Here is a 12,348-nt window from a genome sequence, read left to right as displayed (position 1 = left end):
CGATGTCCCACTGGGTGTGAGTTTTCCTTGCCCTTATGTGGGCCTACCGAGGATGTCGTAGTGGTTTGTGCAGCCCTTTGAGACACTAGTGATTTAGGGCTATATAAGCAAACATTGATTGATTGATTGATTGATATGTGGGCAACCCTCTCCCCCCCCCAGGGGGCCGAAAGCAATGGATGTCGAGCGGGTCTGACATGATACTGTGAAAGTTTATGAAAGTTATATGAAAGTTAATAGAAAATACTATGGAAGTTCAATCCATAGTGGATCCAACACAGCCGGGAGAGTCCAGTCCAAAGTGGATCCAACACAGTAGCGAGAGTCCCGTCCATAGTGGAGCCAACAGGAAACTATCCCAAGCGGAGGCGGATCAGCAGTGCAGAGAGGTCCCCAGCCGATACACAGGCGACGGTCCATCCTCGGTCCCAACTCTGGACGAGCGGTCCATCCTGGGTCCCGACTCTGGACAGCCAGTACTTCATCCATGGCCACCGGACAGAACCCCCTGTACAAGGGAGAGTGGGACAGAGAAGAAAAAGAAAAGACACGTCGGATCAACTGGTCTAAGAAGGGGGTCTATTTAAAGGCTAGAGTATACAAATGAGTTTTGAGATGAGACTTAAATGCTTCTACTAAGGGGGCATCTCGAACTGTTACCGGGAGGGAATTCCAGAGTACTGGAGCCCGAACGGAAAACACTCTATAGCCTGCAGACTTTTTTGGGGCTCTGGGAATCACTAATAAGTCGGAGTCCTTTGAACGTATATTTCTTGCCGGGACATATGGTACAATACAATCGGCAAGATAGGATGGAGCTAGACCGTGTAGTATGTTATACAGAAGTAGTAAAGCCTTAAAGTCACATCTTAAGTGCACAGGAAGCCAGGGCAGGTGAGCCAGTATAGGCGTAATATGATCAAACTTTCTTGTTCTTGTCAAAAGTCTAACAGCCGCATTTTGTACCAACTTTAATCCTTTAATGCTAGACATGGGGAGACCCGAAAACAGTACATTACAGTAATCGAGGCGAGACGTAACAAACGCATGGATAATAATCTCAGCGTCGTTAGTGGACAAAATGGAGCGAATTTTAGCGATATTCCGGAGATGAAAGAAGGCCGTTTTAGTAATGCTTTTAATATGTGACACAAAAGAGAGAGTTGGGTCGAAGATAATACCCAGATTCTTTACCAAGTCGCCTTGTTTAATTGTTTGGTTGTCAAATGTTAAAGTTGTATTATTAAATAGAGGTCAGTGTCTAGCAGGACCGTTTTTTTGGCGTTGAGTTGCAAAAAGTTAGCGGACATCCATTGTTTAATTTCATTAGGACACGCACAGCAACGAACTCTGAGAATTCATTGATAAAGTCCGAATAGGGCCCTGGGGGGCGGTAGATAACAGCCAGATATAGAGGCAGCGGTGTGACAGACCTCATAGTAAGCACCTCAAACGATTTATATTTATTATTTATGTTAGGACTAAGGTTAAAGTTTTCATTGTATATTAGTGTGACCCCCAACCCCTTTTGAGGGGACGGGCAATATGCACATTCATATAGTAATGAGGAGATGCCTCATTTAGCGCAAAAAAGTCGTCTGGTTTAAGCCAGGTTTCTCTGCGACCGATGACATTAAGATTGTTGTCTCTAATGACCTCATTAACTAATAACATTTTGGGAGACAATTATCTTATGTTTAAAAAGCCTATATTATAGGTAGTGGGCTGTTTTAGGGAGTTTTTGATCAAATTATCCATAGTAGCAATATGGATAATAATGTTGCGTTTATTATGCGTAGTGCACTTAAAATATTTACGACCATATCTAAGAATTGATATGACGGGAATTTTCCGATTGTTTGCTTGGTGCTGCGATAAACTGAACGCATCATAATTTGCCACCTCAGTAGAACGCATGTCTAAAAAAAACTTGTTCTAACTTAACTGACTCCTTACCCAGACCAGTAGGCTCGTGTCTTTCATTTAAATCCAGCTTCAGGATGGAAGGAAGCGGTGTTCTGAGCTACTAATGTAAAGTACTAGTACATTGTAGTGTGCTGGGGGGGCAGTACATCTAAGAAGGACAGCTCCAGACTGGAGAAACTGATCAGGTGGGCCGGTTCTATGATCGGAATAAAACTGGATTCACTGGTGACAGTGGCAGAGAAGAGGACTGTGGACAAACTAGTGAGCATCCTGGATGATGCCAGTCACCCTCTGCATAGCGTTATCAGTAGCCAGAGGAGCCTGTTCAGTGCTAGACTGCTTCATCCCAAGTGCAGGACTAATAGACTTAAAAACTCCTTTGTCCCACACGCTATTAGACTGTACAACTTTTTTGCTGTCTGTGTCACAATGCAGAGATGTCGTGTCTGATGGAAGCATTACAGGACAAGAGAGTTCGCCTGCAGCCTGAGTGTAAGAAACGACTCCAGGATCGCATCGACATGTGGGGCTATGCTGCTAAGGTACAATAACCAGAAAAATATATTTTACAATTTTAATTCTGATTAATTACTGTCTTTATTTTTCATAAATATCTGCCAGCAATGGAAATTATTTACCGTATTTTTCGGAGTATAAGTCGCACCTGCCGAAAATGCATAACGAAGAAGGGAAAAAACATATATAAGTCGCACTAGAGTATAAGTCGCATTTTTGGGGGAAATTTATTTGATAAAACCCAACACCAAGAATAGACATTTGAAAGGCAATTTAAAATAAATAAAGAATGGTGAACAACAGGCTGAATAAGTGTACGTTATATGACGCATAAATAAGCAACTGAGAAGGTGCCTGGTATGTTAACGTAACATATTATGGTAAGAGTCATTCAAATAACTATAACATATAGAACATGCTATATGTTTACCAATCTGTCACTCCTAATCGCTTAATCCCATGAAATCTTATACGTCTTGTCTCTTACGTGAATGAGCTAAATAATATTATTTGATATTTTACGGTGATGTGTTAGTAATTTCACACAAGTCGCTCCTGAGTATAAGTCGCACCCCCAGCCAAACTATGAAAAAAAACTGCGATTTATAGTCCGAAAAATACGGTAGTTTTGTTGAAATTTTTTTATATATACTTTTGTTGCATTGGGTAACCCCGCCTTCCGCCTAAATTCAGCTGAAATAGGCTCCAGCACCCCCCGCCACCGCAAAAGGGACAAGCGGTAGAAAATACACTGAATGGATGTTGCATTTTGGTAATTTTGCAATAGTAAAAAATGTCTGATTTAAAGGCCTACTGAAATGAGATGTTCTTATTCAAACTGGGATAGCAGGTCCATTCTATGTGTCATACTTGATAATTTCGCGATATTGCCATATTTTTGCTGAAAGGATTTAGTAGAGAACATTGACGTTAAAGTTCGCAACTTTTAGTGCTAATAAAAAAGCCTTGCCTGTACCGGAAGTAGCAGACGATGTGCGCTTGACGTCACTGGTTGTAGAGCTCCTCACATCTGAACATTGTTTACAATCATGGCCACCAGCAGCGAGAGCGAGTCGGACAGAGGAAGCGACGATTTCACCATTAATTTGAGCGAGGATGAAAGATTTGTGGATGAGGAAAGAGAGTGACGGACTAGAAGAAAAAAAAAGGACTAGAGGAGAGGGCAGTGGGAGTGATTCAGATAGAGAAGATGCTGTGAGAGGCACCATGGCAGCCGTGGGGGGGGCAGGACCACTCGGCCAGGCCCAACCGCAACAAAGGATAGAGCCATACCGCTTTGAACCCGACGCCGACGGTGACGGTCAGGAGGACGCTGCTGCTATTGATGCTGGAGTAGCACACGACATAGATCGCCTTCAGAATACAGAATGGTAAAAATGATCGCTGCATAATACACTGTACTTTGTGTGTGTGGTCCAATCCAACCGTGTTCGTTTGACATCTCTGTTCCATAGTAAAGCTTGACTGTCATCTTTCGGGAATGTAACCAATGAAACACCAGTGTGTTTGTGTTGCTAAAGCCGGCCGCAATACACCGCTTCCCACCTACAGCTTTCTTCTTTGACGTCTCCATTATTAAGAGAACAAATTGCAAAAGATTAACCAACACAGAAGTCCAGAATACTGTGTAATTGTGCGATGAAAACAGACGACTTAATAGCTGGGCACGATGCTGGCACAAAATGTCCTCTACATACCGAGACGTTTTCAGCAGGATTTTTAAGTGCAAAATTTAAAATTGCAATTCAGGAAACTAACCCGGCCGTATTGGCATGTGTTGCAATGTTAAGATTTCATCATTGATATATAAACTATCTAGTGGGTTTCAGTAGGCCTTTAAGTAAAACCTCAGTTTCGGTTGCTTTGGGTTTTTATCATCCATCAACTTAAAATCCATGCTGGTTGCGTATTTACACAGCAGGCAGCTAAGAGAATCAGCACCTCCAAGTCCGAGTTCATGGTTCTCGCCCAGAAAAGGGTGGAGTGCCATCTCCGGGTTGGGGAGGAGACCCTGCCCCAAGTGGAAGAGTTCAAGTACCTCTGAGTCTTGTTCACGAGTGGGGGAAGAGTGGATCGTGAGATGGACAGGTGGATCGGTGCGGCGTCTTCAGTAATGCGGACGCTGTATCGATCTGTTGTGGTGAAGAAGGAGCTGAGCCTGAAGGCAAAGGTCTCATTTTACCGGTCGATCTACGTTCCCATCCTCACCTATAGTCATGAGCTTTGGGTTATGACCGAAAGGACAAGATCACGGGTACAAGCGGCCGAAATGAGTTTCCTCCGCCGGGTGGCGGGGCTCTCCCTTAGAGATAGGGTGAGAAGCTCTGTCATCCGGGAGGAGCTCAAAGTAAAGCTGCTCCACATGGAGAGGAGTCAGATGAGGTGGTTTGGGCATCTGGTCAGGATGCCACCCGAACGCCTCCCTAGGGAGGTGTTTAGGGCACGTCCGACCAGTAGGAGGCCACGGGGAAGACCCAGGACTATGTCTCCTGGCTGGCCTGGGAACGCCTCGGGATCCCCCGGGAGGAGCTGGACGAAGTGGCTGGGGAGAGGGAAGTCTGGGCTTCCCTGCTTAGGCTGCTGCCCCCGCGACCCAACCTTGGATAAGCGGAAGAAGATGGATGGATGGGAGCCAAGAGAAGCAAGAAGAAGACACATGAGAACGTTCCTATCAGCATTATTTCATTCTCAAAATAATCTTACATATCTCCATGCATCCATCCATTTACTACCGCTTATTCCCTTCGGGGTCGCTGGAGCCTATCTCAGCTACAATCGGACGGAATGCGGGGTACACCCTGGACAAGTTCTTACTTATCTCATCATATGAAGTATAAATTACTTCACCAATTATTATTTATATATTTATTTTTATCTGCCATGAGGTGGCGACTTGTCCAGGGTGTACTCCGCCTTCCGCCTGATTGTAGCTGAGATAGGCACCAGCGCCCCCTGCGACCCTAAGGGATTAAGCAAAAGAAAATGGATGGATATTTATTTTTATTGTGATTACATATGGAGTACCGTATTTCCTTGAATAGCCGCCGGGCATGTAATATGCGCCTGCCTTGAATTACTGCCAGGTCAAACTCACTTCCCAAATTAATTAGCGCATGCTTACTTTTCCCGCCGTGTCAGATTCGTGACGTCACAAGTGACACTTCACTTGTCGTCATTTTCAAAATGGCGGAGGAGGGGTTTTTTTTGCTTTTACTATGTGTAAACCAGGGGTCTTGTTCCACAGCCATACAGATCACACTGATGGTTGTGATATAAAACAACTTTAACACTCCTACTAATATGTGCCACACTCTGTGAACCCACACCAAACACATTTCGGGAGAACATCGGCTTTGTACAACATTATAAACGCAACATAAGAATTACCCACAATGCCATGCATCCATGATTCTTGGCTATATTATACAGCCCGCTAGCACCAACGCCCGCCCCCCCCCCCCCTCCGTGCGTCTGTTGAGGTGGGAGGGGTTGGGGGCGTGTGTATAATATTGCCAAGAGTCATGGATGCATGGCATTGTGGGTAATTCTTATGTTGCATTTATAATGTGTTACAGAGCCGATGTTCTCCAGAAATTTGTTTGGTGTGGGTTCACAGAGTGTGGCGCATATCAGTAAGAGTGTTAAAGTTGTTTATATCACAACCATCAGTGTAAAAGGTATGGCTGTAGACCAAGTATGCGTTGCAATCTCGTATGAGAAGCAGGGCAATGCATGCGTCTGGCCGGCACGCAGATAGCGTTGTGTAAAGGCGGTCGCGATGACATGTTGTAGAGCAGTGGTCCCCAACCACCGGGCCGCGGCCGCAGAATATTTTTTTTATTCATTTATTTATTTATTTTTATATCACACTCAATGTTTTACTGCATGCCATTGGTAAGTGCAGGGGTGAGAAGAGGTTTTAAAATTATTAGCGCCTGCTTACTTTTACCGAATGCCTTGAATGAGCGCAGGAGTGAGTAGAGGTTTTAAATGAATTAGCGCCCTGGCGGCTATTCAAGGAAATACGGTATATTGTGAATACATTGAGAACAGGAAGTGAAAAAAAGTTTTAGCAACTGTTATGTAAAAGAAAAGGGATAGGATTAAATAAGCACTGCTTCTTCCTACTCCGTTTCCAACATGTTGAAAAGAGAAACTGGAAATGATGATGCATCGTGTTGTATGCTTGCATGTTCCAAATAAACTCAAACTCAACTCAGCTCAACATTTGGATGGATCCATCCAACTTTACTAAACAATGTCACTGTGCCTATGTGTGCTGTAGGTGGCACCAGCAGAAGGCTTCTCCGATCTGGCGGTGCAGGTGATGACGTCGCCTTCCAAGAACTATATCCTGCTCACGGTCGCACTGAGCATGTGCGTCCTCTTCCTGGTGGGGCTGCTGTGCGGTCGGATCACCAAGCATGTGACCAGAGAACTGAAGGACCGGTAGAGGCTCTTCCTCTTCATCCTTCGTCTCCTCCTCCTCGAGTCCGTCACCAGCCAAAGTCCGGTGCCAACACCAGTGCTCCCTTTTCACCTTTGTTGTAAGATTACCCTGACAAAAAAATCGGGACATTTTTTTTCCCTCCCGAGGACCTTTTTTGGTGTTGGAGGTGAGAATATGAAGTGTCAAAATGAGCACTTTCAGCTGGACTGAGGACTGTTGCTTCTCTTCGGACCCCGACTTGTTTAGTCATGTTTAAGGTAAACTTGGCGCATGAAAATAACCTCAAGATGATTTTGTTTTTTAAGAGGCATCCTGAAAATGCACAAGCAGCATCTTGAAACAATGAGGAGAACTTGCTTGAAACTGTTTGGGGTGGACTCCTCTTCCCGCCTGTGCAGGGTCTACTCAACCTGCTCGCCATGTCCACAAATGTTTGTTGCTTTACATAACTTCATCATTTCTGTAGATATGACTTTTTTTATTGGAGATTTGTTGTTTCAGATGGATTTTGTGCTTAAGAAGCCAAATAATACAGTATAAAGTTAACATAAGGAGAAGTGCAAGACTACAGGGTGTCCAGAGTCCAGACTGGGGGCCTTTTGCACGACCTGCAACTTTTTTTTTTTTTATATTCCTGAGGCAAAAATATAATATATAAATCAATTAAAATATGTCTGATTTTACATGAAAAGTAGAAATTGTTGAATAATTACAATAAATTCCACTCAATCTGGAATTAGCATTTATTATAGTCACTTCAAACTAGGCAACACCCTGAGACACAGACTAGTGCGTCCTAAAGACCGGACACCCCACACCCACAAAAACAATCTGGTGTATGCTACCCAGTGTAATGTTGAATACATAAATTGGGGCAACAAAACAACCACTAAGCCGACACATGGTGCATCATAGACAGGCAAATTCTTCAGGCCAAGACTCAAAAATGCACAGATTCTGGACATGGAGGACGGATGGTTCGAAAGAGGAGTGAGGGAAGCCATCTATGTCAAGGTTGAAAAACCATTCCTGAACAGAGGATGTGGTCTGTGACACCACCTGTCTACCACATACAACAATGTCCTTTCAACCATTCCGAAAAGACTCCGCAATTTAGCCTCTAACAGGAGTTAGAAACATTCTTTATGCCATTTGTTTACAACTGAATGGAATTGATTCCAACTATTTTGGATAAATATACTTCAATGCTAACAAGGGGAAATAACACTTCAACGACTCTCATTGGCATTGACAGTAGTATTGCTTGTTTGCATTAAAACAGTTGTTTTTCTCAAGATGATAGGGCGAAACCATCCTCGCCCAGGCACACCCTCCTGGTGTTGGGGTATAAATATTTGGGGTTTTGGCACTAGTTGCATTACTGGATTTGACCAATCTAACTCTATTAGCACAAACTGATGAAGCCTTTTCGGATGAGAGGCAAAACGTTTTCTAAGACAAACCAAACAGTCCATCAATTGAATGCCGTGCGATTACAATGACCTGGATGAATGAGAACATTCATAGACATCCTTCTCCAGTTAAGAGTCCCAAAAACATGCAGGTTAGGTAATAAGAGATTCAACTGTCTATAGACGGTGTAAATGTGTGTCTATAAGTGTTGACCTGACTGATTATGGATCAATATTTTTACCAGTATCAGTTTGTAACATAAATTAATCAATCAATCAATCAATGATTATTTATATAGCCCTAAATCACTAGTGTCTCAAAGGGCTGCTTGCTTGCTTATGGTTGTCCATCGAGTCCGATGACGACGTTAAGCAAGCAAGGTACCTGCGCAAGGAGATATTTCAGTGCCAAAGGAGGTGCGCTTTCTCCAGAAGCACTATCTTCGCCACAATGAGGTAAACCCGGTGGCATGGGTGAGCCCATGACGACCAGTCCCTCGCCATGACTGCAGGAGGTTGCCGGGTCCTTATTCCTTCAAGGCCCGCCTATTGCGCACCACCAGCACATTGCTTTTCTGTTAGGGTGTGCTCCCTTAGCCTTTGCCTAAATAAGCTGACCCACAAGGCAATGGGGCTATTTACCCATACAGTAGTTGGGGCAGGGTTGACGGGCGTCAGGGTGTGTTCCACACAATGGTGGGCCTATACGCCACGTCTCTGGGGCCCACTGCTGCTCCGAGATCCCCTTCAGTTTAGTTCGGGGTCTGCAAAGACCCTTATCCGTGTGTGGCCACGAGGAGGCACTGAAGGAGTCTTGGTGGTGGAGAGGCTTTGTACCAGCAGGAGGAGACTTACGGACTCCTTGCTCCTCTTTTCACCCCCTGAGGGGGGCTACCTAGCAGCGGTAGCTGTAAGCAGAGAGTAGCAAGCAGAAAGCAACATGCACTATCTACAGACATCTCTCTACTTCTACTGCACTAGACGCGTCTCACACACACCCTGTGTATATACACACACACACAAAGGGCTGCACAAACCACAACACAAACCACAACGACATCCTCGGTAGAGCCCACATAAGGGCAAGGAAAACTCACACCCAGTGGGACGTCGGTGACAATGAGGACTATGAGAAACCTTGGAGAGGACCACATATGGTTCCAAGATGGCGGCGCCCGGACGTGCTGCAACATCGCGGAGCTCTTGCTAAAGATGGAACATTTGGCAGAAATACCGGACAATTCTGCAAACTTCATGGCTGGCTCACATCGTGGTCACTCCGTGATCACGTACGACCGCCAGACACTTCTGGATGTGGACATATCGGGCCGTTTTGGACTGATAGACGCGTGCTTGCTAGACCTGCTAACTAGCACGGGAATAGTTCGGCGGTTACATCCAGCGGCCTGTGAAGCAGCGGAGTATAGTAGCAGCGGGGGCCGTCTACGGAGCAGACGCCAGCGGTGTGATCGGAAACGCGGATGTCGAGCGGGGCTAAAAACAAAGCAGAAGGCTAATCCCCACAGAACACCACTTCCCTCCATCCTGAAGCCGGATTTAAATGGAAGATGCGAGACTACTGGTCTGGGTAAGGAGTCAGTTAAATTAGAACAAGTTTTTTCTGCTTTGAGTGTTTCAGAGTTGGACATGTGTTTTACTGAGGTGGCTAACTATGATGCGTGCAGTTTATCAAAGTACCAAACAAACAATCGGAAAATTCCCGTCGTATCAATTCCTAGATATCGTCGTAATTATACTAAATGTACTGGGCATAATAAACACAACATTATTAATATTGCTACTACGGATAATTTGATCAAAAATTCCCTAAAACAGCCCACTACCTATAATATAGTTTTTTTAAACATAAGATCATTGTCTCCCAAAACGTTGTTTGTTAATGATATCATCAGAGACAACAATCTTAACGTCATCGGTCTCAGCGAAACCTGGCTTAAACCAAACGACTTTTTTGCGCTAAATGAGGCATGTCCTCCTAACTTTACACATGCGCATATTGCCCGTCCTCTTAAAAGGGGTGGGGGGGTCGCACTAATATACAACGAAAACTTTAACCTTAGTCCTAACATAAATAATAAATATAAATCGTTTGAGGTGCTTACTATGAGGTCTGTCACACCGCTGCCTCTACACCTGGCTGTTATCTACCGCCCCCCAGGGCCCTATTCGGACTTTATCAATGAATTCTCAGAGTTCGTTGCTGATCTAGTGACACACGCCGATAATATAATCATAATGGGGGACTTTAATATCCATATGAATACCCCATCGGACCCACCGTGCGTAGCGCTCCAGACTATAATTGATAGCTGTGGTCTCACACAAATAATAAATGAACCCACGCATCGCAACGGTAATACGATAGACCTACTGCTTGTCAGGGGTATCACCGTTTCCAAATTTACGATACTCCCGTATACTAAAGTATTGTCCGATCATTACCTTATAAAATTCGAGGTTCAGACGCATGTTCGTCAAACTAATAATAATAATAACTGCTATAGCAGCCGCAACATTAATACGGCCACAACGACAACTCTTGCTGACCTACTGCCCTCGGTAATGGCACCATTCCCAAAATATGTGGGCTCTATTGATAACCTCACTAACAACTTTAACGACGCCCTGCGCGAAAGGATCCAAAAAAGCGTACCCCATGGTTTACAGAAGAAACTAGAGCTCAGAAATTATTATGTAGAAAGCTGGAACGCAAATGGCGCACGACTAAACTTGAGGTGCACCATCAAGCATGGAGTGATGGTTTAATAACTTATAAACGCATGCTTACCTTAGCTAAAGCTAAATATTACTCAAATCTCATCCAACATAATAAAAATTATCCTAAATTTTTGTTTAGTACGGTAGCATCGCTAACCCAACAAGGGACCCCTTCCATTAGCTCCACCCACTCAGCTGAGGACTTTATGCAATTCTTTAGTAAGAAAATTGAAGTCATTAGAAAGGAGATTAAAGACAATGCGTCCCAGCTACAACGGGGTTCTATTAACACTGATACGATTGTATATACGGCGGATACTGCCCTCCAAAATAGTTTCTCTCGTTTTGAGGAAATAACATTAGAGGAATTGTTACAACGTGTAAATGGAATAAAACAAACAACATGTTTACTTGACCCTCTTCCTGGGAAACTGATCAAGGAGCTCTTTGTATTATTAGGTCCATCAGTGCTAAATAATATAAACCTATCACTTTCCTCGGGCACTGTTCCCCTAGCATTCAAAAAAGCGGTTATTCATTCTCTTCTTAAAAGACCTAACCTCGATCCTAACGTCATGGTAAACTACCGACCGGTGTCTCACCTTCCATTTATTTCAAAAATCCTCGAAAAAATTGTTGCGGAGCAGTTAAATGAACACTTAGCGTCTAACAATCTATGTGAAACCTTTCAATCCGGTTTCAGGGCAAATCACTCCACGGAGACAGCCCTCGCAAAAATGACTAATGATCTATTGCTAACGATGGATTCTGATGCGTCATCTATGTTGCTGCTCCTCGATCTTAGCGCTGCTTTCGATACTGTCGATCATAATATTTTATTAGAACGTATCAAAACACGAATTGGTATGTCAGACTTAGCCCTGTCTTGGTTTAACTCTTATCTTACTGATAGGATGCAGTGTGTCTCCCATAACAATGTGACCTCGGACTACGTTAAGGTAACGTGTGGAGTTCTACAGGGTTCGGTCCTTGGCCCTGCACTCTACATGCTGCCGCTAGGTGACATCATACGCAAGTACGGTGTTAGCTTTCACTGTTATGCTGATGACACCCAACTCTACATGCCCCTAAAGCTGACCAACACGCCGGATTGTAGTCAGCTGGAGGCGTGGCTTAATGAAATTAAACAATGGATGTCCGCTAACTTTTTGCAACTCAACGCCAAAAAACCGGAAATGTTGATTATCGGTCCTGCTAGACACCGACCTCTATTTAATAATACAACTCTAACATTTGACAACCAAACAATTAAACAAGGCGACA

The 12,348-nt window shown here is 44.1% G+C and overlaps 1 protein-coding gene across 1 annotated transcript in view; it reads left to right on the top strand.

Annotated features, from left to right (window-relative positions):
* Positions 1–7,661, top strand: part of LOC133542901 (Golgi apparatus protein 1-like) — an 86,203-nt gene extending 78,542 nt beyond the window's left edge. Inside the window, exons 25-26 of the mRNA XM_061887153.1 lie at positions 2,362–2,468; positions 6,749–7,661. Of these exons, the coding sequence (XP_061743137.1) occupies positions 2,362–2,468; positions 6,749–6,916 (275 nt within the window). The 3' untranslated portion in view covers positions 6,917–7,661. The remainder of the gene's footprint in view (positions 1–2,361; positions 2,469–6,748) is intronic.
* The last annotated feature ends 4,687 nt before the right edge of the window (positions 7,662–12,348 follow it).

The sequence above is a fragment of the Nerophis ophidion genome, linkage group LG25 (assembly GCF_033978795.1).
Source record: "Nerophis ophidion isolate RoL-2023_Sa linkage group LG25, RoL_Noph_v1.0, whole genome shotgun sequence".
Lineage (NCBI taxonomy): Eukaryota > Metazoa > Chordata > Actinopteri > Syngnathiformes > Syngnathidae > Nerophis > Nerophis ophidion.
Note: the sequence above shows the minus strand (reverse complement) of the source record. Positions and strands in the feature narration are given on the sequence as shown.